The 26,692-nt window shown below is 35.6% G+C and overlaps 1 protein-coding gene across 1 annotated transcript; it reads right to left on the bottom strand.

Moving 5' to 3' along the window:
* Positions 1-15,802: 15,802 nt before the first annotated feature.
* Positions 15,803-21,743, bottom strand: LOC112750530 (serine/threonine-protein kinase STN7, chloroplastic). Its single transcript, XM_025799297.3, has 10 exons — positions 21,101-21,743; positions 20,647-20,730; positions 20,142-20,261; positions 19,899-19,997; positions 19,482-19,650; positions 19,161-19,254; positions 17,765-17,858; positions 17,586-17,642; positions 16,794-17,207; positions 15,803-16,263 (listed from the first exon to the last, which is right to left on the bottom strand). Exons 1-10 carry the CDS (start codon positions 21,542-21,544, stop codon positions 16,096-16,098), a joined length of 1,743 nt encoding a protein of 580 aa, XP_025655082.1. The 5' UTR covers positions 21,545-21,743; the 3' UTR covers positions 15,803-16,095.
* Between the last annotated feature and the right edge of the window lie 4,949 nt (positions 21,744-26,692).

Here is a 26,692-nt window from a genome sequence, read left to right as displayed (position 1 = left end):
ATCAGTTGATTATCAATAAAGGCCCTAGCATCGAAGTTCCTCTCCATCACGGTGAGAGCTCCCTCCAGGCTGGAAGATGCCCTTCGTCTTTTGGGAGTGGGGACAAGCTTCATATCATCATGAAGTCGGGAAGCAGACATCTCCACTACAACAGAGAAACAAATACGTTAGTCGTGAAGTCGGGAAGAGCAAATTAAATAACAAACAATGCAAAAGTACAAGACAAAACAGCTCATAAATATAACTCCTGGCAGACTCCCGTTCACCCATAAGGAGATGGGGATTCACGGGATTCTTTCCAAAAAGAGCAAACAACACATCGGCAATCCTCTTATTTACAGGGGACATTCCCTTGTAGGTCACCTTAATGAAAGAATTAGACCCCGCCGCAAAGCTCCAATACGTCGGGATGAGGCGTTCCCCCTCTAACGACAACCAAAAGGGATAGCGACCTTTAACGGGGCGAACTTTGAAGAATTTGTCCTTGAACCCATGATAGGAGTCCTCGAATAGGCCAAATACCCTCCGACCTTGGGCAGATCGGAAGGACAGGAACCCTTTCCTCGCCTTCCCTTGTCTGGAGGGGTTGGTAAGGTTGAAGAAGAAGAGGAAGACATCCACCGACACCGGCAGCTTGAGATATTCACAAACCATCTCGAAACAGCGGATAGAAGCCCAGCTGTTCGGATGGAGCTGCGACAGCGACACAGATATCTGATTAAGAAGCGACATCTGGAAATTGGAAAACGGAATGCGAACGCCGACCTGGGTGAACATGGCTTTGTAAAACCAAATCTAGTCGGCAACCCGGGGAGAGCGAAAATTGATCTCGTACAACCGCTCGTTGGGGGCAGGAACGAAGGTCTCGTAATTGGCCTCCTCGTCCGTCCCCCCGCAAAGATACCCGGCCTGCCGAAATTCCGTCAACTCCTCCAAATCCATTTGATTTGGCGAGTCCTTCACATCTAAGGTCACCCAAGCATAGGGATCATAGCTCGCGGTGGAAACAGAAGCCCGGGAGATGACGCGATGCATACCTACAATGGGGGTACCACTCCATTAGTCTATGAGGTCGGGAGTCCGGGAATGACCCAGAAACTATGTCCATCCTATTCAAAAAATTAAGATCAAGCATGGCTAAAGCTATACCTATCACGCAAGCCACTTAAAAACCTACCCTAGAATGGTACCCCTCCCCTAACACATCTACTTAGCACTAAAAAGTCATCTAACAACAAGAATCAAGCAAGACACAAATAACAAGCATACAACAATGAAGCAAAAAAGAGAAAGGACCAAAGGTTACCTGAAATGGTTGTAAAAACAAAGAGGAAGAAGGAGAAATGCACGAAGATGCTAGGATGAAGCCCTGGGATGCTCTGGGGTACTCTGGGATTTTCTGGATGAAGAAGAATGAAATGGTAGAAGCGAGAATGGAAAAAGGAAAAATTGAAACAAACTGTTTAAAAACCGCTACGCAAAGCGCGAAAGGGCCAGGGGCAAAATGGTCTTTACGCGCGGAGTTTTGCAACCGATTATGAGCATTTAATGCTCAGTGCAAAGAATGAAGCAACGAACGGTTGTCTCAGCAACCAAAAGACATGCGCGCAGGGGCCACGTCCCTCCCACGGGCGGCTGACCTGACGACGACGCATGAAACAAGAAGTAACATGCCACTAATAGCTCTTACAACTATTACTAGCGCGTGGGGGCACTGTTACGGCCTGGCCCAAGTCCCCTTACGGGCTGGCCCGACCCGAGAGCCACCCGACCCGAACGGTCGGAGGTGGGACGCCCCGCAGCCGACCCGGACACGCGTCCCTGACAGCTCTGTTACAGCTGTGAGGAGCACGCCTCGGAGAAAGTGGGCCTACCCTTATCGGGCCCACTTCTGACACAGTATATAAGGGGAAGGACCTACCCTTCCCCCAAGGTACGTGACATGACTCTATCCCTTTTTCGCCTGCACACTTCATTGACTTGCGCGTCGGAGTGTCTTTGCAGGTTACACCCCCCCCCCCCACATCCACAGAGTTCGGGACCTCGCCTGCTCCAACCCGAAGACGTACGACCAGACGACCTCCCCCCTTTGTTGATCAGGACATTCACCCGATCGGTCCGGTACCCGACCTACCGAACAATTCCTTTTTAACATACAAGGATAGAACACCACAAAAGGATAAAGTAGAAAAATAATTGTTATATGAACGTAATTTATCTTTTTCCTAAATGTAGAATTTGTGTTTTATCCACAAACTTTGGTTTTTTTCTTTTGAAAAAAAATTATTATTCTAAATATTTATGTGTTTCTTATAAGAAATTTTGTTCCAAAATTGAAAAATATAAAAGACACAAAAAGTTAAATAACAAAAAATACATAAATTTATAAAGTTGAACACGGAATATAACTAGTCTGTCTATATTATCAGAGAGTAGAAATAAAAGTTGTGTTTGTGTATATCATCAAAGAGGAGGGGAAAAAAGAATTTTAGTATTGTCATCTACAATTTTATGTTTTTCTTTAAAAAAAATTATGTTTTTTCTAAACGTTTGGCATAAGAAATTGTCGTTAAAATTAAAAAGAACTCATAAATACAAAATAAATAGTTTTGTGAAGTTATACATAGAAATTTGTGAAGCTAAATACAAAATACTTATATAGATAAAAAGGACATAAATTATTAGTTACAAAACACACAAACTTTTACTATGCAAACACATAAATTTCGTAGAAAAAGAACTCATCCTGTATACGTCAAATTAAACGTAAACTAAATACTGAATTATGTTTTAATAAATACAGAAATCTAAAACTTCTATACACTACTAGAAAACTAGTTATTACAGACGGATATTTCTGACGGATTTTATCCCACTGAAATACAGAGGGAATTTCAGAGAGATTTTTTGTCGGAAAACAAAAAAAAATGAATTAGCATAAATTACAGACAGAAAAAAGAATCCGTCGATAATTCCGTCGGAAAAATTAATTTTTTTCCGTGAAAAATAGTTACAGACGGAAAATCTGCCTGTAATTAAATAGACAAAATGCTGCGTTTTATTAAATGATTACAGACGGAAAATCCGTATGTAATTTAAAATTTTCCGTCTGAAAATTTTAACTTTACCTAATCTATCCCCTCTCTCCCGAAATCCATTCACAAATAAACAGCTGCCAACTCCTACCTACCTTTATGTGCTTCTTCCTCTCTCCGTCGTACAGTTGCTTCTTCTCTCCGTCTGTAATTACAGACAGAAAATCCGTCTTACAGACGGAAAATCCGTCGGAAAGTTCGTCGCCTTCGGAAAATGGATGGAGAATTTACAGAGGAAAAATCCGTCGGTAAATAATTTCCGACGGGGCTTTTACAGAGGGACAAAATTCGTCGGTAATTTTATCGGTAACCAAAAATCTGTCTGTAATAAAGACTAAATCTGTCTGTAAATCTGTTTGTATTAATCCATTTTCTAGTTGTGTATATTTTTTTTGTTTCTCTTCCAAAATTTTTGTTTTTTTCATTTATTTTTCTTCAAGAATTCGTGTATATTGTCAAAAGAATTTTTTGCTTCGTTAAATAAATTTCTATGTTTGAGTCAAAATAACTGTGTTTGAATAAAACCGATTTCTTTTAAAAAAATTTTGTTATGACAAAAAATTTGTTTTAATTTAAAAAAATTTATATGTTTAAGTAAAAAAAATCATATTTTCTATTTATGTTTTCTCTTGAATAATTTTTGTTTAGGATAAAAAAAATTATGTATTTTTACCTAAGTTTTTCTTTAAACATTTCTGTGTATTTTTAACATATTTTTGTGTCTACTATAAAAAATTTAATGTGTTTTAACAAGAAAAATGAAAGAGTACAAAAAAAATGATAGAAAGCGCACAGCGACCCGTACGCGTGACTGACGCGTACGCGTGACACGCGCAGAAGACCATCGACGCGTACGCATGACTGACGCATATGCATGACATGCGTAACATGCTGCAACTGCAGAAGACGCTGGGGGCGATTTTGGGTTGGTTTTGGACTCAGTTTTTGGCCCAAAAACACATACTAGAGACAGGGGACAAGCAGAGACTCAACACACATTCACATTCACTTAGTTTTAGTTTTAGTTTTGGGAATCTGGGAGAGAAAACACTATTTTCTCTAGGGTTCTTCACATTCTTAGATTTTTTAGTTTTATGCTTTTGAATTGAATTTTGAGAGAGTTACTACCTTCGATTGAAGTTTACATCACTATAGTTTGCTTTCCTATTACCTTACTCTTTTGTTTTCCATTCAGTTTGTTTAGAGTCATGTATGGATATCTTTGATTTTGGAATTTATTAATGCAAAGAGTTATTTTTACATTTAATTCCATTATTTTTTTATTATCTCCAACTAATTTATTAGCTTAGAAATTGCTTCTACTAAATTAATTTTAATTACTATGTCTCCTCTCTACTCCTTTTACATGTTTGTGAAAATGGCAACCATGTTAATGGAGTAAACTCCCAACTTGACTTTGGAGTTGATTAATAGGAGACCCTTGAGTTGGAATACTCAAGTATTAATTTGTAATTGAAAGTTGTTAGCTGACTCTCTAGTCACTAACTCTAATCCTTCCCTAGGAAGGGATTAGGACTTGTGAATCAGGGTTGGTTAGTTACTTGACTTTCCTTTATTAGGTAAAGGATAACTAAGTAGAAGCAACAATCGTTTACTATTATACTTGGGAACATTCAACAAGGATAGAAATTCCGATTAATCTTCTCCCAGTCAAGGCTTTTATTTTAATTATATAAAATCTCTTGTTAATTTTTATTGCTTTAATTGATAGTCATTTATTTCTCTATTCTCCAACTCTAAAATTTCTCAGAAAATTCCTGACCAATAAATTGCACTCTTTTGTTAACTCGTTGGGAGACGACCTAAGAATTCTACTCCCAGTTAATTGATTCTAAATTGTGACAACTCGTTTTAAATTGATAAGTAAAATTTTCGTCGGTTAAGAACTGTACTTGCAACGTTATTTCCATTATAAATTCTTAATCGGAATTTTTCCGCCCATCACATATCATGAGGACACTTTGAAACACTTAATCAAAATTGATCACGATATTGAATGGCAGAAAAAGGAATTAGAAATCAATTATTAAGAGCATAAAAAGCATATTTTTCACTCATAAGTTCATTGGAAGCAATAATTAAAAAACTCTATGAATTGTGCCAAAATTATGTGATTTAGTTGATAAACTCCATACTTTACAATACAATTTATAACGACAAAATGGAGTTTATCACACTTTCTTAATATCTCCTTGTATCTTTCCAAACTTAATAAAGGGATTCTCCTTTCTTTTGGATGAAGGTTTGGATGTCATGTCTCAGCTTGGCTAACTTTTGTGGTGAAAAGAATTTGGTTAAGAAATTATTAACCAAATCCTTCCAAGTTGCTATGCTATCCAAGGGTTGAGTTTGGAGCTACTGTTTGGCTCTATCTCTTAGAAAGAAAGGGAAGAGTCTTAGCTTGATGGCTTTGGGAGAAACTCCATTACTCTTGACTGTATCACATATCAATAGGAAGCTAGATATGTGCAAGTTCGGATCTTCTTGAGAACTACTACCGAATTGATTTTGTTGCACCAATTGAATGAGTGAGGACTTCAATTCAAAGTTGTTTTCTTGCACAATAGGGCTCACTATGCTATTTTCACAACTATCACTGGTGGGGATAACAGAATCACCAAGAGTCTTTCTTGGATTATTCTCTTCAGGTGCCATGATTTCAGGGTCCTTTATTTTTTGTTGAGCTCATGATTTCTTCCTCAATTAAAGGAGGGTTCTCTCCATTTCTGGATCAAATTAGAGAGGTTCTTTGTCTTTGTTGTCCTACATGCAAAAATACAAAGAACACCAAACTTGAAAGGTGGAAATTCCCAAGGTGACAGTGAAAAAAGTTTTCGATGAGTAGAAAAGAAAGATTAAAAATGTCTAATTTAGAGAATTAACTAAATGGTTTGTCGTCAATCTCATTTAATCCCCGGCAACGGTGCCAAACAGTTGATGGTGTAAATCTCAACTCGACAAGTGCACTGAATCGTATCAAGTAATACCATGGTGAGTGAATATTGTTCCCATGAGGATTAAAGAATCAATTCATCAATGATTAATTGATTAATACTAATTAGACAATTAAAACAAAGGAATCAGAGAATTCAAACGTGTAACAGAGACAAAGTAAATAAGCAAAGTAATGGGTGAAAAATAATAATGATGTGAATGTTAAGGTTTTAGAGATGTTCACTCTCTAAGAAAATAATCCTTGTGTTTATTTATTTCAAGGCATGTAAAGATCAGTTCACGACAAATTATAAATAATTAAATTCTAATTCCTTGACAATTTAATTTCTCTTTAATCCAATTAATCGCTGATTCCTTAGTCAATTATTTAAGAAAAGAGGTTAAACACAATTCTGATTTATATTCACATAAAATTTAATATTGATCCTAAGTCGAATTATATGTCACTTATTCGAGCTAGTTCTAAACCAATTAAAGATTATGAGAATTATAAAGTCACACACTTTTTAAAATACTATTCCTAGTTGAGTTTAAAAAGTTATGAGAAAGAGTTTTCAAGCTAATTCCAATACTAAATTTCCAAAAGTAATACTAGAATCCAAAACGGAGTTAAAATATTTTTCAACAATTCTAATCTTTAGGGATGAAGAACGAAAACTCAATTATGAAATAGATCAATGCATAAACCTCAAAATAAAATAAACACTTAGATTAATAATCCATGAAAAGATAAATAGAGTTCTTAACCTTAACAATGGAGATTTAGTTGCTCATGATGTAGAAGAACCAAAAACGGGGATGAAAAGTAGTCAGATAAGCTAAGGTATGATAAGATGTTTGTGGAAGAGTTCCTTGGACTTATTTATATTCTAACCTAAACCTAACTTTTAAATTCAAAACAGAATTATTGAAATTCAAAGCTTGACCGTTACTTGGAGTGTTTGGTATTCAATGAAATCATGGGCCTTGCAATACTTGGGTGAAGTGGCGTTGCACTTAGATGGTCACTGGAACTTGGCCCAAGGGATGAAAGCATGGGCGTGTAAGTGGAGGAAATGGCGTGGCACTTGGTGATTTGAGTTGGTCTTCGCATGGCACTTGGTGGAGTTGGCATGACATGCCCTTGTGTTGGCTTCTTGGGAGGCTTCCTAGTTTTTGGCCCAGCATACCACTTGAGAGAGTGGCGTGGTACTACGGGTCGGGTTGGTTCAAGTTTGAGGTAAAATGAGAATCGAGCCAATTAAATTGTACTTGATTTGGTTTGGTTCTGTTTTGTATTTTTTTATATATACCTGAACCAAACCAAACCAAACCAATCAAGAATGGATTTATTCGGTTCGTGTAACTAGGTACCCGACGAAATAGAAAATTAGAACAAAATTGGAAGAATGAGAAATTTTTTTAGAAGAATCCTATAAATATGATGAACATTAATATAAACATATTAAAACAGCAACCACATGAAAATCCAAAATTTCAAACATGTTAAACGCCAAACATATCGAATTCCAAGCATATCAAAAACTAAAAACAAAAGTGCAACAAAAATGAACCTTCAAAGTCTTCAAGCTACAAAATAAATAATAGAGCATCAACCACTCAGAATTTTTACAATCTATACAGAACAACATAATTTGGTGATTTTTTCAAGAACTTTGAATTATCAATAACATGCATTCCAACAAGAACACAGAACTCAGAATTTTAAAATTTTAAAATAAACCCAAAACAAAGTAAACTCAGAATTTCAACAAGAACTCAGAAGTTCTGAATTTTAAAATAATCCTATAACAAAATAAACCAGAACTTACTAACTCAAAATTTCAACAAGAACTCAGAATTTTAAAATAAATCGAAGGAGACAAAAAAATGAAACATACCAGAGAAGAGATCCACGCGGCAACGGTAGAGAAGACAACCACCACAGACCGGAGGAGATGACAACCACACAACATTGTTAATGACATGAAGAACAAGAAGAGGACTACGCATGAAATCGGAGATGACTTCGGGAGCTGCCGAGTTATGGTTGCTGCCTGCCTTGTTGACCAGAGAAGACGACGTTGCTTCCAGAGATGAGGAAGATTGCTTCCAGACGAAGATAATTGCTACCTTGAGTGAATGACTGAGTCCGTGGGTGAGTGACTGCCGAGGAGGGACAAAAAATGCCACGTGGAGAGAAAGAACACGCCTTGAGTGAGTGACCGTCACGTGAGTGAGATTGTGAGCTTTGCTAGGGTTCTTCAATTTGGGGGAGAGAAACTGAGAAAGAAATGATAGGGTGGGGGTGGCTATTGTTAGGTTTAGGATTAGGTTTAAATGTTATATATATTATCAGAATTTATACTTGTTTATTTAATAAAAAGAAGGTTCGGGTCCATGGGTTGGTTTGGGTTCCGCTCCCCCAGAACTATTACCCAAACCAATCATGATCGGGTTTCATCAGGTCGGGTTTAATTATGCCCGATTACTCATTAGTTCTAAAACCAATTGGTTCGGTTCGGGTTCGGATGGGTAATCGGGTTACTCCAACCCATGAACACCCCTACGTAGCACGCCTATTGTTTGGGACTAGTCACAGGCATTGCATGCCTTGTGGAGTGGCATGGCACGCCCTTGCATGGTGGATCGAAGGCGTGGCTCTTGGAGTTTGGGCGTGGCACGCGAAGCCTTGTATAGCTCCCAGGGGTCGGGTCCAAAACGTTAAACGCCCTTGAATTGGCGTTACACGCCACTTTGGAGAGCCTTGAAGGCGTTGCACGCCCTTGGTGTGACTTGGGGGCATTGCACATCAATTTTGGGCATTACACGTCAGCCTTGGGGGGCTTTTGAAGACGTGGCATGTCGGTTTTGGGCGTGGCACGCTGCTTTTAGACATGTAAGAGCGTTATTTTTTACAGGATGAAAGATGCTGGTCATGTGTGGCTCAAATTGAATGTCCATTATACACATATGCATATTGTTTTGAAACTCTGGACGTTAGCGACTGCCTCAATTGAATTTCTATACCTCAAGTTATGCTCGCTTGAGTATGGAGAGGTCATGATTGACAGCATTTACAAATTCTCTTCAAAGGTATTGCACTTTCCCGTGGCTTCTCTGCTTGTTAACAATCTCCTAAACATATCAAAACTCAAAACAACTCCACATAAAATCAATTAAGTCATAAAAATCTCTATTATAATGAAAAAATCACTAACTTTATTCAAAAAAATAATTAAAAAAATTAAAGATATGCATCACTCATAACCATCAGGTGGGCTGTGTAAAGTTAGATAATTATACCACCGTTTCTCTTGTACCCACATGGTGCATGTCATGCCTCTAGATCTCAAAGATTACTCTCTAGATGAGCTATGTATAAGAATCTGGATTGAGTTCAGTTGAGAAAGAATATGACCTTTTTCTAGTAATCTCATTTCACATTGATGTGAAATTTTTGTTTTTGCCATTGATTATATTATTTGTGTTTGTCTATTTTGTGGATGTGTTTCGAGATAAGGAGTGGTGTTGTGACTCAATGATGCATTGGGCTTTGAAGGCCTAGATTTGGATGGTTAAAAATCAAAAGAATTGTGATAAAAGATAAGAATTAGACTTGTAAGAAGAGAATTGGAGTTATGGTTTAGAGTTGACCCTAGGTATTAGATCGATGTTGGGACTTAGGATGCTTAGGGCCGTGTTTTATTATGTACTTGTCATTCGATGTTAGATCCGTGTTGAAAATCATTAGATTCTCACCTATGGTTATTTACTTCCTTTTTCATATCTCAACAGACTTCACCGATATACAAAATCACATCATGTGAGTTCACTCCACTTCATGTATATATTCTTATTTTAGAAGTCTTCTTTCACTATTGATATATTTCTTATATTAGACTTGACTTGGCAAACAAGATTTTATTTTATTTGAGACATTCCTATTTAAGGTCCAATTGAGGTGGCCTTTTTGTGGGCCAGTCCTCAAGAGCTATCTGATAAGTGTGTGATATATCTACTTCACAGCCTTGTATAACTTATAATTATATTCTTCATTTAAATTCTCTCTATTGTATTCATATTACTTCTTCTAAAATTATGTATGGTATGTATGTATAAAAAAAAATCTTACAAGTTTCTATTATTATTTTTCTTTTGGTGACTAAGTTTCTATTATTATTATTATTATTATTATTGTTGTTGTTGTTGTTGTTGTTGTTGTTGTTGTTGTTGTTGTTGTTGTTGTTGTTGTTGTTGTTGTTGTTGTTGTTGTTGTTGTTGTTGTTGTTGTTGTGTGGATCCGGACGCTCCGAGGTATAGCTCGCCTCGTGGAAGTTCGAACTGGCTTTCCTTGGAGCACAAAGTGTGGAACGTCGTTTGTGTGCTGGGGAGACGGCGTTGGACACCTGCAAAGGGGACTCCAACGCTCAAGTAAGTAAGAGTGTAAAGTAATTCAGAGTAAGACTGAATGTATTGCGTACCTCTAGCTTAGTGGCTTGCTAGTATATATAGAATTGTTTATGAGGTTTGTTATTTGTTATTCGTATCTTTGCTGCTACTTTGACGGGGTCTTCGTTTAGTGCTTTGGTGGTTAGGATTTGTGATAGTGCAGTTAGAGAGATTTGTGGAGAGATTTGGGTTAGAGATTTGTGGAGAGATTTGGGTTGGCACGTAGTTGTTTGATTTGATAGGATAAGTCTGTTAGAAGAGCAAAATACGTACTCTCCATGTACTCCTGATATAGCACGTGTTTATTTAGTTTTAATCATATTCCGATTTATAGGTTTATTTGAGCCGAGTTATAGCCAACGGATCATAGCCCCAAGCTTGACCTGTGAAAGTTTTCAATTAAACAAGTTGAACTTATGAGTTTTTGTGGTGTTATAAATCGGAATAATAAATATAGCTCGGAATAGTGATTGTAATCATAGTTCGGAATGATGATAGTAATGGTAGTAGCCCCCAAGCTCAACTTGTTGTATGTTGAAAAGTGATAGTCATGCTTGGAATTTTGGTGCAGGTGAATAGTAAGGTAAAGAAAAAATTTAAGAATGACTAAGAATAATGGTTAAATAATGAGGATAAGCCCCCAAGTTTAATCTGATGGCATGAAGAATAAAATTTTTTTTTTGAAAAAAGGTTCTTTGTTTACATCGGCTTAATTTTGACTAATTTCAACTTATAAATACAAATTCGTATAAGTGTGTTGTTTGGATTGAATCGGACTTATAAATGAAAATATGATTGGATTTGTTCTGAAATATAACTGTTACTGCATGTTTGAGTACAGTGGAGTATAGTGATTTGCATGATAATTGTTCTGTATACCATTTGGTGCTTTGGAATAGTTTGATCAAAGAAGTGTTTTTGACTTATAATATTGATGAGAAAAGAGGTAAACGTAGACCTGGTTTGGCAAGTCTACTTGCCAATAAATAATTATGTAAGATAGGCTAAGTGACCATTGTTGATAGGTCAAATAAATATCGTTGGTTGTTGTTGAGTTGTTTGAAAAATTGGTGAACCGATGTAATAGACCGGTTTAGAATTGGGCATAGCGTATTTGGAGTTGTACAACTTATAGATCGGTTTGCTTGAAATTATTCCGACTCACAAGTGTTAGGTTGTTTGAAATGAGTTTGACTTATAGAGGTCGGTTTGTTTGAATTGATAGATAGCTTGGTAGCTTGTGCGTTTGAAAACCGAAGTATAGCTCGGTTTTGATTAGTTGATTAAGCTGCAAATATTTGTTTGTGGATAGTATCTTCAGAAAATAGAGGAGTAAAAGTCATGATTTACTTGAAAACCAAATTATAATTAGTAAGGAGAGCTGAATAATGGATTGGATATCCTTTTAGATAAGCTTGAGCGATGACTCAATGTCAATGGATTTGTTATTTGCTTTTGGAATTTGACCATCCAAATTGTAAGTTTGTTTTAGTATGAAAAGAATTGGTGATATGTAACTTGGTAACGTGCTTTATGGGGGAGTATATCTTGGTCGAAGATTTGTACATGATTTGAAGATTCGTAGCGGAGCGGTTTATATTTATCGTGTATGAGATACTTATAGATCAATTAGGAATGATGAAAATGATAGAAAAATGGAAAGTAAAAGAGTAAAGATATTTCATTAATGAAGAAATAACACATCACCATATTGTCGTCTTATAAGCTAGGTTATGATATATCTATTAGGCTAGTCTTTGTATATTGATTTTGGTGTCGAGTGGTCATTAAAAAGTGCAAATTGTCGGAGTTGTAATGCGCATGGCGGTACTGTTGCTACAATTATTTTGGTGAGATAATCTATAGCATTGTCTGATTTTTTTTTTATCGACGTAATTGTATTATCCTGTATATAAGATTTTGACGCAGAAATATATAATAGAAAAAATAATACCAGAAGGTCCATCAACAATGAAATACAGATTAATAAAATAGAACTAAATATAACATGTCAAGGTTGGTATATGAAATGGTAAGATACATTAAGGTAAAATGATTCAAGTATACAGGTTAGCGTATGCCTTATAAGAGGCCATGTCGTATTGAAGATTGAAATAAAAGAATTATGTAAGCAGAAGTTATGCTGTTTGTTTCACCGTAATATAAGACTTGTCAATTTTATATATTGAAGTTTTCGTCTCTCACTTGTCATTCAATTTAATTTTTGAATTTTTTTATTATATTGTAAATTCATGTTTTGAATTCGTTGGTTAAAACTATAACCTAATCCCTTTATTACGGGAGCAAAATAATTGAAGAAAATAAAAGAACTGAGCAATCAAAAAGTGGTTTCAAAAGAAAAAAATAATAATAATAATTATAGTCATGGCAATGTAAACAAGAACGGGAAAAATTTGTAAGTTGACTTAGATTCATATATGATTCAACTCTTGGTTATATATCAGAAATAATAAAATCAATTTATTTGACCAAATACGTGCATAATTGTACTAATTTAAAACTTCTAAGAAAAACATGGGAACTGAAAATGTAGATATGAGATATATAGTTAAATATTGTGTACCGTTAGATAATGTTAATGTTATCAGAGCATTTGGCAGAATTTATTTCATCTATTGATGGGTTTGGAGTAACTATTACCACAGTCATTATTTTTTCAAGGTGTGGTCATCACCTTGCATATTTTATTGGCTAAAGCCGAAGAAACAAATAATTGAAATTAACGAAGGAACAACACAAATAGTATAGCATGAGTATTGAGCAATCAAAATGCAATTGAAAAACAGAATAGTACTTATTAACAATAGAAATTTGCGATAGATAAAAACAATTGAGAATAAATGTATCTCATTGTGTTAATAACAATTGTCAATAAAAATGAGTAATTTTGCATTTATGCTACCTTATTGAAAACTAATTAAAAATTGTTATAAAAAGGAAAAGAATAATTAGTATAAGAATAAATATTGTGAATAGAGTAAAGGCGGTAAAGCAATCTGAAATAAAAAATAAGGCCGAACTGTATTCACAAATAATATATGAATTCTAAATGAGTTTGAAGGATTCCCTGTTACTAAACGAGTAGAATAGATGATAAGTCTTTGAACTAACATCTTGAAAGTACGAAATTATTCATGTTCAAATCGTTTAGATGCTATGGAATTTTATTCTTGATCAAAGATAATGAAATTAATTTTGCTATTTGGTCAAATAGTTATATAATCTTACGAAGCCAACATTTTTGTTGTAAATATAAAAATCGAAACTGTGTGGCATGTAACTAAAACTGCATACCGCTAAATAATGTTACCGAAAAATTTGAAATTTATAGTGCGTTGCGAGATTTTGCTCTTCAGCCATTAATTATATCCTGTAAAAAAAGGTAAAAAATCAGGCATAAAAGATGGTGGGGTTAGATATACGGCCCCACGGTGGGCGCCAAATGTTCCTGTGTGGATCCAGACGCTCCGAGGTATAGCTCGTCTAGTGGGAGTTCGAACCGGCTTTCCTTGGAGCACAAAGTGTGGAATGTCGCCGTCTAGTGGGAGTTCGAACCGGCTTTCCTTGGAGCACAAAGTGTGGAACGTCGTTTGTGTGCTGGGGAGACGGCGTTTGGCACCTAGTGTAAAGTAATTCAGAGTAAGACTGAATGTATTGCGTACCTCTAGCTTAGTGGCTTGCTAGTATATATAGAATTGTTTGTGAGGTTTGTTATTTGTTATTCGTATCTTTGCTGCTACTTTGACGGGGTCTTCGTTTAGTGCTTTGGTGGTTAGAATTTGTGATAGTGCAATTAGAGAGATTTGGGTTGGCATGTAGTTGTTTGATTTGATAGGATAAATCTGTTAGAAGAGCAAAATATGTACTCTCCACGTACTCCTGATATAGCACGTATTTATTTAGTTTTAATTATATTCCGATTTATAAATTTATTTGAGCCGAGTTATAGCCAACGGATCAATTCTTATTATTATTATAGTGACGTCTATGGTGGATATGGGAGAACCGTGGCTAACGTGGCTAAGAAGTAATAGCCAATCCAAATATGACATCTGGTAGGAATATGTTAGAAGATCAAAGCCATTGACCCGGCTAATCACAGTAAATTCTCTAAAAGATGTATGGTAGATGTTTAAGATCACTAAACCAATGTAATTAAGAATTTGAATATACAAGTTATTGGTGATAAAGAACGTGGTCGTTTTGGGAAGGTTTGCTGAGAATCTTCCAACCGTCAACGCGACGATAATTTTCGGCGAAATGTCAGTGTAGCAGCAAGTGAGCAGTTGGTGATAAGGGCCGATATTGAGAAGCGCATGGGAGGACGTGATGCATTGACGGAGTTGTGAGGTTAGAGAAGCAGAGGAGAACATTGTCGGTGGCAATTGATCGCAAACACTTATAGGGCAACCCGAAAGCACATTGTTGCAAAAGCTTCAAATGATGGAATCAATCGCAAATCTATTAATATATAATAAGAAAGTAGTAGTTGGTTTGTTGACTGACAAGTGTATAGGTTTGTTGAATAACAAGTAGCGCTTTGTATAATCAACAAGTGGCACATGTAAATATAACCAAAAATCAATTTTCTCTTTTCTTGACCTTTGGTTCTTTGCTGCGTCTAGATTACACACTAGCTTGACCACCGTTTTATCCATCGTATAGAGCGGCAAACCAAATTTCAGTGAGAATTCAAATTTCAAATTTGGGATTTATTTCTCTTCGAAGCCCGTCCATTTTCTCTCCTCTCACATATTCTCCTTACAGCCCACTTTCCCACCGTAGCAGTGAAGAAGAAACCACGCCGGTGAAGGGAAGCGCGATGGAAGAAGCAGAAGAGGGAGACAACGGAGGCGACGGCCGCAGTGAGAGAGGTTGTCGTCGCCGCTGAATCAATTGAAGAGAGAAAATAGAACAGTCAAGAAGAAAGGAGGCTACACCAAGAGAGAAAGGAAGAGGAAGGAGGTGACGACAGTGATGGAGGCCACCGCTGCTGCTAAATCCACCGCCGGAGAAGAAAGTCATTGGAAAGAGGGGAGAGCAAATAATTGGAAGAAGAAAAGTAGAGAGGAAGACCCGAAGCAGAGAACGTAGGAGAGGAGGAGCCCTTCAGCTACCATAAACGCTAAATAAAGGGTTTACTTGATCCAATAGCCATCATTCTATGGTCTCACAACACCCTTACTTCCACTATCTCGGTTCAACCAACAAGCACATTCAATTTAATGCAAGATCAATTCACAAAACAAATCACATATATAGCAAGAACACATACACAATTAACGAGCACAAAAATTTATCACACCCAAGCAAATATAACCAAATGCATACAACGAATGTCTGCGCTAACGGTTAAAAGAATCCAAGCATGCTTGCAATTGCATCCATAAGATTCCAGTTAGCTAATGGCAAAAGTAATGTAGTATTCCAGTTAGTCTCGTGTCTTTTATTTTTAAATACACAACAAACAATTTTTTTTCTATCTGAACATTATAATTAATGTTGATATACAAACTATAGACAAAATTTTAAAAATAAAAAACTGAGCATATATAAAAGTATTTACAATTTCTCATTCCTCTCTTGGGATCCACCTGCTCCACCAAATGCTTTTCCTGCGTCTGCTGAGCTCATCCATACTCTCATTTAAGGTTTTAATGATTTTCCTCTGAAGTTTAAGTGCAGAAGCTAGAGCGTTTCTCTGTGCATTAGCCTTCTTCTTCTTCTTGGGTTCAATTTCCTATAAGGAAGGAGGAAATTACGTAAGACAAGATAGCAAATAAAAACTGAACTTTATACCACTGCTTAAGATGGAGTTAAATAAGTGATTTACGGTTTTGGTGCCTATAAAATTTTCCTTGTGGTTTTGGTCCAAAAAGTTTTCAGAAGTAGGCATAATTGGACTCTGACATCATCCCACATACAGATCGATTTCTTATCCATAATTCAAAGTAGGTGGTTACTTCAATGAATACATCTTCATGTGAAGATGATATTATGAACTGATAGATGGTTTGACATATTTGACTGAACATGTTTGACTAAACTATCTAATGATACATAATATCATCTTTAAGTAGCCACCTTCAAAGGATATGTAACCATCTCACCTAGTTGATCCGTATATGTCGAATGACATATGAATCGATTTCACTTTTGAAAAATTTTCGGATCAAGACCACAAGAAAAGTTTTTACAAAACCAAAATTATATATCGCTAATTTTAAACCACAAAAAACTTATTTAAATAATGAAGAACATGATATATACTTTTAGTTCAAGGAGCTGAGCTTCAGTGAATCCACCATCCTTCTCAGTTCCTGATTTTGCCATTAGCTCAGTGACCCACTTGGCAGCTTCTCCGTAATCCTGCTGAGTCGCTCGTAAGAGCTGCAGCCTCAGATTTTGCATGAAAGATAGTGCCAACAAACCTTCTCTATCGAAGAAAGGATGAGTCAATGCCGCTTTTGCGCTCAGCCTTTGCCTTGCTTTGTATCTAACCATTGATGTCAGAAGTTCCCATCCTATTCCACCATCTAAATCCAACAAATCAAATCCCCTCCTAAGTTCAGGGCCACATCGAGGCTCTACGCTTTTTCTCCAAGTAACCAAGTCATAGTCGCACCTCTTTAATTGACGGTTGAATTGTATAAGGCCATTATCGGTGCGTAAACCCGGGAATGCCTATAAGAGAATAATAGTATAAAGCATGAGATATTTGAAATACCAGCTTTATCATATGGCACATTGAATTACTTGTCGCCATCGTTTAAATGTTTCCCCTAATTAAAAATCTGGTCCAGATATATGGAAAATTATCAACAAGGATAGCAACATTTCATAATAGATCAACACAATAGGATTAACAAAAAGATGTGCATATGTATAAACAAAGTCTTTAACTTAAAGCTACTGACATAGTGACATGCAGTCGTCTATGTCCATGAGGTGATTTATAATGATTCATCTAACATTCATGTGAAATCAATTACAGATATTGACTGATTAATTCCAGTAATAAGAACAGAAGCCGTCACAAGTTCATCAATATTTGTTACTCACCATTTGAAGAAAGATCAGACCAGCACTATAGATATCAAATCTGTCGGGCAAATTCAACTGTTAGAAACAAAGAAAACCATCATGAGCAAAAAAGACATCATTAAATCATAAAGAAAAATACATAATATAAAATTATAAATGATAATTTAACTGCAGATGATTCGTAAGCAATATTTAACCTGCCATAAAACCGGTGAGAGTGCAGTTGCTACAGGAGCCGAGGGTGCAGATGGAGTTTGTGTGCTCATGATATATTGCTCTGGTGCGGCATATCTGAGGTAAAAATCATAGAAGCCATATGCGCATTTTAGAAATACAATTTCATTCAAATTATTAGTACACAATTAAAGCTGTAATAAAATTTCATGAACTTTGAATTTCATCTACTTTAAATCTGTGTACATTAGACATTAATGTAATCTCTCTAAATTTGGCTTTACAATTAATAAATTAATGTAGTTAGTCTGTGATTGCATAGCTTGTTGTTTCAGTAAGGATACTCCCAACTTTGATTGCCACTTCAAAAGGGATAAGAATGCATATTAATGAAACCTCAAATACGTGAACAACCGAGACCTAATTTTCGACTTGCCTCATTAACTAGCATCATAAAAAACTCATTAACTTGATGCCTTGAAAACAGAACTGATTCTCATTAATTGAGAGCTTGATTAAAAACAGAAATATACAAATAAATTCCAATAATAATCCAAACCAACCAAAAGAACTTGGCAACAGTACTAGCTAGTAAACGTAAACAAGAAATTAATTAGGATCATTCATTCATTTATTCATTAATCCATGTACATCTGGATCTCAATTGCTAAGAAGAAAATGTATATAAGAGCAAAGTAGAGGATTGCATTATTAGGGGCATAAAAGGAAACTCAGTTATAAGTTAGTTAGGGTGAAGTTAAGAGTTTGTTAGAATGGTTGTTAGTTGTTACACTTCATCTGCTGTGTATATATATCCTTGTATATCTTCTGCATAATACACATTGATAGAATAATTCAGTTTTTTAGCTCACAAGTTACAATAGTTTTCATTCCTTGCTATATTCATCTCTTGCTGCTAATGTGCATGAAACAAAATGGAAAATCCACTTGTTTGAAAATTGGCAAACTCAAGAATTGCAGGAATCTGAACTAACCACCCTGGAGTTAACAGAATGAAGGAGAATCACCGACACAAAAACTGGACCCGAATCAGCCTTAGGTTCAAACTCCTTCAGCAATTAATTGGTCACATTCACTCTCTTATTTCAATATGGCGACTTGTTGGAATGAGAATGAGAATGAGTATGCGATGTGGGAACGGGGCCTTAAAGGAAATGAGGCAGAAAGTGTTGATGGCTTTAAAGGGAAATTTTTGAAATAGTTCATAAATAAAAAAAAAATAAAAGCTTCCATTTTCTAATTCCACTAAAAGAAAAATGAAAAGAACCCATTACTAAACTCATTAAGCATATCAAATAAAAAATTCCAACAGTAGATTTCTTTTCTTTTCTTAATATTTTTTCTCCTTTTGAAAGCAGGCAACAGTGCTATTTTTTTATCAAATGTCGAAGAAGATACCTTGGATCCAAGAGAAACTCCTTGGGAATATAGTTAATGCCAACTCGCAGGTCTGCAGCAGCTCCAAGATCAATGATTTTGAATGTTCGCGACCCTGATCCCAGGATTAGAAAGGAAACAAGATCTTAATAGGGGTTTTTTCTTCTTGAAAGAAGGAGCTCAGCACAATAAAGTGGAGTTTATTACAAGGTAAACAATAACACAAAATAAAGACTCAATAAAAGACATACTAAACAAAAGAAACCCTGATCTTAACTTTGATTATGAAAACTTTTCATCAGGGAGGGAAAAAAATAAGATATGCAAGGTTCAGATTCTTACCTTCAGAGAAAATAATGTTCTGTGGCTTAATATCCCTATGCACAATGCCAGTTGAGTGAAGACCGTCTAATGCAAACAACAGTTGCCTCATGATTGTTTGAATAATTCTGTTTTCTCTTTCGACTCCCTTCGGCAAGTCCTGAACCTCACCCAGAATTAATGTTTCAACCTGTAATTTGCGGCACTAATCACTATGGCTGATACCGGAGACATAAGCATTCATGACTTACCAATAAAGCATAAAATTGAAGAGTTTAATATGAACAAAACGCTTCAGAAACATAGTGAAATAATGAGTAAAGGCTACGGAATATTATTGTAATAATTTCCTACTACTTTATCAGAAAATTGTAAGGTTAATACTTAATACTATTAAAATTGATGATTTGCATCACGACGAGTAACGAGACTACTAACATTGTATGGAAATTCTCTACTCTGCAGCAAGTCAGCTAGGGTAGCATCCCCTTCAAACCGCCATATAAGCCAGTATTCGGGAGCCTTCTTTGAAGAGCTCTGCAAATGGTTTGTGATTATGAGGACAACTGCTATAACTAAAACTAAACTGTGAACTTATGTAACTGAAAAATGTCTTTAATTTCTCCATACAACTATGATAGTGAAGTTCATGAAGAAGTAGTAGTTTTAATTGAGCAACACCTCAAGAAACCCGTATAGAAAATCTGCGCAGCTGCTTGCACAAGCTCTCCGTACGCGCTCATTCATCCAAATTTCTACGGCACCATATTCAGTAGCTTTCTTCAAGACTAAGTCACCTTCCTTCCATTGAGAACCAAAATAGAAGCATAAGTCATACCAATACTATTCAAGCAATCTAACATTTCTAAATCTCACAGGTGCTGAGGCACATATGCCACTCATTTTTGTTTCTTGAAAGCATGATATTCATGAGCAATTAAACTTAAAATGACACCGTTTTCAAAAAAAAAAAAAAATTCATAAACAAATGACATGAAAATTCAATGATCTAGTAAAGTGCACCATGAAAAATGCAAGCAAGAACCAACTAAGGCAAAAAAAACATAAGTGAGAAACTCCATTATTCTAGTAGCTTCCAAATAGGCAGCCCACAAGCATCCTGCATTAACATAGGATCTGCAAAGGACCATAGTAGCTTCCAAATAGAATAGTAATTAATTAATACCTTTGAAGAGGGCTTGGACGGTGTTGCTCTATAAACTACTCCAAAGGATCCCTCCCCTAACTTCTTGCCCACAACAAAGTCATCCTGCCAAAAACAATAAACCAACGTCAGCAATAACAGTTACAATCAAGAGCAGAAGCAATATTAACAATTAACCTATATGAACCAAGCATTGTTGAGTCATGACGCGATGAATCAAACAAGTAGTGGGTCATATTTAACATTTAAACCATTAACATCTAAATATTTTATAGTAGCATTATCCATGGTGCACTCTAGCTAAATGGACATATACTAAAATCAAAAGTAATGTAAATTCTTAACAGTGAAGTACTAATTAATCAACCATAATTTTTACTTCTATATAAGTAACGAAATAAGAGATATTATAGAATGAAAATAAGAATTGGCTAAAGTAACATAAAGAAAAAGAAATGAAGTTGAACTGAGTGACCTTTCTATAAGTGGGTCTGAACAATCTCTCAACAAAAGCAAGAACAAACATGTCAAAGAAACCAGGTGCAACCCCAGGTGTGGCCCAAAGGTAAGAGAGAGCACTCAAAGCAAGAACCGCACCAGGAACTGTAAGAGTCAACCCATTTGACTTTGGTAGTGTGCTCCTATAAATTAGGTCCCCACACTCCATCACAGTGCAAGGGAGACCAACCCCAACACCCACAAAGAGGTTGTGAATGGAATCAAGAACCCATTCACTTGCACCACCACCACCACCTAATGCAAACACTTGAAAAGGAGGCTTCTTTCTACTGCTGCATGGTAGAGAAGAAGGTTTGATTCTGAATCCATGGCCCAGAAAGAGGGATTTGTTGTGCTTTCCTTTGTTTGCTTGGAGCTTTGTTAACCCTGCTCCTATTCCACTTGTTGCTACAGTGGCCATGCCAGTTCCTCAGTTTACACTTCCTGGCTTTGTGGTAGAAAAAATGGCGGAGAACTTCACTTCATTGTTTCTTTTCTCCTTCCGTTTTAGACCACAAGTTTCTTTTTCATTTTTTGATTTCCTTTTTGTTTATTTTAAATTGCAAACACTAATATCAAATCAACAACAGTGAGGGAACAATTCATTTTTCTTTTGTTTTAACTTTTCAAGTTTTCATTATATACTTCTTATCGGGCTTGTTTGGGTGAGTTTTTTAAAAAATATCTTTTTTCGAGTTATCTTTTTTTAAAAGATCTTATGGAGAAGTAAAAGTAATTTTATGTTTGGATATCTCATATAAAAAGGTCTTTTTATCAATCAATTATGTTTGGGTATAACAATATAAAAATACTTTTTTTTATTTATTACATGAAAAATATTTTTTTTTTAAGGAAAAAAGATCTTTTAAAAAAAGATGTAAATTACAGCTTCTCAAAAAAGATTTTTTTTTATTTTACTAGTGCTTTTACTTTTACTACTAGAAATTTACCAAACACGTTAAAAAATAAAAAAAGATCTTTTTTTATTGAAAAAAGATCTTTTTTTAACAAAATAATAGCGCCCAAACATGCACTTAGTATTACCAATTCTACAGTGTCTATAAATTTTTGTCTAAATTTTGTTTAATTTATTTTTTTAGTAAGTCTTAATTTTTTAAAAATTATTTATTTTTATATTTTTTAAATTAAATAATAATTTTTTAATTTTTTTAATAAATAGACATAATAATTTTAAATTTTTTTAATAATTTTTATATTTTGTTTAGTATTATTATCACCGTTACTAGATGAACACAAAAAATTAATTTTTAAATAAAAAAATATTTTTATATAAAATATTTAAATATAAAATTATTTTTAATTTTTTAAAAGATTTTTAAAAATATTACTTGAAACAAATTTTTTAAAACTTCACTCAAATAAATATTAAATATAATCACACATTTCTATTTATTTAACATAATTTTTAAATTAATATATGAGTATGAATAATTGTAATTGATTTCGAGATGAATTAAATATATTCTAGGAAACATATAAATCTTTCTCCTATCACTTTAATTTGTATTGATTAAAACCATATATCATTACTAAATAACGAGACGATAAAAAATATAATAGATATTAGAAAATTCAATCAGGTAAAAAAATTTTCTTATATTATAATCTCTGATTTAAATCTTTATTATACGATTATTGTGTGTGTGTGTTATATTTATATTTATTATATCTGCATATTGATAGTTATTATTTCAGTATTTAACTATTTATTGTGGCTGAGGATTTTGGGAAATGGATTAAGGAATAATATCGGTCACGGATAGATACTAAATGGAAAATTCTGTGGTGCTGGTGAAACGTGTCCCGCTTTGGTGCGAACTGCTGTGCCGTTCATGCGTGAGGAGCTATTCAACCGTTGCAGCTTGTACCAGGAGAGTTCAGCAGTGAGTCCCGCAGCTCAGAGAACGTGCATCATAAATTTCAGCTACAGATTGCATCGAGTATGGTAATGACCTTAGTTTAGTAAAGTAATTATAATATAATATTTATTTATTAGAAATGCTACACATCCTTGTAACCATATAATTAAGTTAGCCCAATACCAAAAAAATCAATACCATTAAATGAAACGTGAAATACACGCGCCCAACACACACAAAATCGCTCTTGCCCACCGCTTCTTCTCCCCCACGCTTCTTCTTCTTCTTCTTCTTCTTCTTCTTCTTCTTCTTCTTCTTCTTCTTCTTCTTCTTCTTCTTCACGTTCGTCTTCTTCTTCTTCTTCTTCACGTTCGTTTACGCACGGAGCGTCTTCTTCTTCTTCGCCTTCTTCTTCGCGTTCCTCATTCTCCTCCTTTTTTACATTCCTTCTTCTTCACGTGTTTTCTTCTTATCGTCATTCTTTTGTTCTTGTTGCTGCTGTATTTTTTTTATCTTTTCCTCCTTCTCTCTCTGGTGAAGAAGCAGTAGAAGGTGAGGAAGAAGAGTTTTGAATAGTGCAGAATGAACCGAACACAGTACTCATGGTGAACCGAACACAATACAATTGTATAGTATTGAGTGAACGAAACATAATTCATTATATAAAATCAAATTCAAACAGCTTTCTGCAGAATAAACCGAACACAGTACTCATGGTGAACCGAACACAGTACTCATGGTGAAACAATTGTATAGTACTGAGTGAACGAAACATAATCCATTATATAAAATCAAATTCAAATAACGCTGCCTACAATTTACATATTATCAATTCAATTCAATTCAATTCAGTACACCTCTGTCCATTTAATTCAATTCAAATTAGCAATTACATTCCATTCAATTCGATTCAAAATTGAATAATCCAAACTTTGTCAGTTTAATTCGTTTCAGAAGAGTAATCCAAATCTCTCTCCTGTTTATGAAAAAATTATGAACCCCTAAACACTGAACCCTAAACCTTAAACCCTAACCACTAAAACCAGAACCCTGAACCCTGAACCCATAAACCCTAAATCCCTAAAACCCTAAACCATAAACCCTACACCCTAAAACCTAAACCTTAAACCCTAAACCCTGAACCCGAATCCTGAACTCTGAACTCTGAACCCTGAACGCTAAACCATAAACCCTAAACCTTAAAACTTGTACCCGAACCCTGAACACTGAACTCTGAACCCTGAATGCTAAACTCTAAACCCTGAACCCTAAACCTTGAACCCTACTGTATACCCAAAACTCCTAAAACCCTGAACCCTGGCCCCTAAACCCTCAACCATGAACACGGTGAACCGAAATTAATACACGGAGCGAACCGAAAGTTTGAAACACACTGAACTCCTGTACACTGAACCATGAACCCATAAACCCTAAAACTCTAAACCCTGAAACCCTATCGTCATTCTTTTGTTGTTGATTTGCATTGCCTTTGTCGTTCTCCTCTAGTCGTGTTCATTGGTGAACGAAATTGTGATCATACTTTTCACAACTCCGCACAACTAACCAGCAAGTGCACTGGGTCGTCCAAGTAATACCTTACGTGAGTAAAGGTCGATCCCACGGAGATTGTCGGCTTGAAGCAAGCTATGGTTATCTTGTAAATCTTAGTCAGGAGATTAATGATAAGAATGATTTTGTTTATGAAAAGTAAATAACATGAAATAAATAGTACTTGTGATTCAGTAATGAGGAACAGGTTGAGGTTTCAGAGATGCTCTGTTGTCTGAATCTCTGCTTTTCTACTGTCTTCTTCTCCAAACACGCATGGCTTCCTTCAATGGCAAGCTGTATGATCCTCTCAGATGAAAAATACTAGGTACGGTTTCTGCACGGCTAATCAACTGTCGAATTTCTCGTCTCAGATGAAAAATACCAGGTACAGTGATAAACCATTATTTTAGGGTTTATCTTGTGCTCAATTGAGTGGTTTTTATCAAGTATTTGCACACTTATTCATACTAATTGCATGGTTTTACATTTTCCTTCCTAATCTTGTGCTATGATTGGAAACATGCTTCTTTGGCCTTAATTTTGCTATGTTTAATCCCTTCTTATTACCATTCGATGCCTTGATATGTGTGTTAAGTGATTTCAGGATTTATAAGGCAGGAATGGCTTAGAGGATGAAAAGGAAGCATGCAAAAGTGGAAGGAATACAAGAAGTTGAAGAAATTGCTAAGCTGTCCAGCCTGACCTCTTCGCACTCAAACGGTCATAACATGAGCTACAGAGGTCCAAATGAGGCAGTTTCAGTTGCGTTGGAAAGCTAACATCCAGGGCTTCGCAACGATATATAATTTACCATAGCTGCCTTAAAGATAGGTGACTCCCATGTGTGGATCACGTGCACGCGTGACCTGGAGAAAAATCAATCCACGCATACGCGTGGACGACGCGTACGCGTGACAGTGCTGCGTGCGGGACGTATCAGAAATTGCTGGGGACAATTTCTGGGCTGTTTCTGACCCAGTTTTTGGCCCAGAAAATACACATTAGAGGCTATAAAGTGGGAGAATCCATTCATTCATTAGAACAACATTCATAATTGACAATCTTAGGTTTTAGATGTAGTTTTCTAGAGAGAGAGGCTCTCTACTCTCTCTAGGTTTTAGGATTTATGATTTCTCTTAGTTTTAGGATTATTTCTCCTCAATTCCAGGTTCAATGTTCCTTTAATTTATGTTTCTCTTCTACTTTTATTTATTCTAATACTTTGGTTTCTTTATTTCTCTTGGTAATTACTTATATTGCCAAATTGGCTTATGAACTCTTTATGTTAGATTTGAATTTTTGTTTAATGCAAATTGAGGTATTCCAGATTTATGATTTTAATTTAGCTTTTTACATTCTTAGCTTAAACTGATTAATTGGTGACACTTGAGTTATCAAACTCCATTGTTGATTGATAATTGGAATTTGCTGGTTGATTTGGATCCCTCTAAAGCTAGTCTTTCCATAGAAGTTGACTAGGACTTGAGGAATCAAATTGATTAGTCCACTTGACTTTTCTTTATTTAGTAAGGGTTAACTAAGAGGGAGCAATAAACAATTCTCATCACAATTGATAAGGATAACTAGGATGGGATTTCCAATTTTCATATCTTGCTAAGAGCTTTATTAGTTATTATTTTAATTCTTGCAATTTACTTTTCCTGTTCATTATTCAAAAACCCCAAAAAGATAATCTTCCATAACCAATAATAAATACACCTCCCTGCAATTCCTTGAGAGATGACCCGATGTTTAAATACTTCGGTTATCAATTTCATTAGGGGTTTGTTACTTGTGACAACCAAAACTTTTGCACGAAAGGATTTCTTGTCAGTCTAGAAGCTATACTTGCAACGAGAACTTAATTGTGAAAATTCTAGACCGCGCGAGAGTTCTGTTCGTCATACAGCTATCGCACGGCTAATCATCTGTATGTTCTCACTAGTGTTGGAATAGGATCTCTCTATCCTTTTGCACACTATCACTGCGCCCAACATTCGTGAGTTTGAAGCTCGTCATAGTCATCCCTTCCCAGATCCTACTCGGAATACCACAGACAAGGTTTAGACTTTTCGGATCCCAGGAATGCTGCCAATTGGTTCTAGCCTCTACCACGAAGATTCTAATCCCACGGACTC

This window comes from Arachis hypogaea, chromosome 15, assembly GCF_003086295.3.
Source record: "Arachis hypogaea cultivar Tifrunner chromosome 15, arahy.Tifrunner.gnm2.J5K5, whole genome shotgun sequence".
NCBI classification, from domain to species: domain Eukaryota; kingdom Viridiplantae; phylum Streptophyta; class Magnoliopsida; order Fabales; family Fabaceae; genus Arachis; species Arachis hypogaea.
This window is presented reverse-complemented; position numbering and strand designations above follow the sequence as displayed.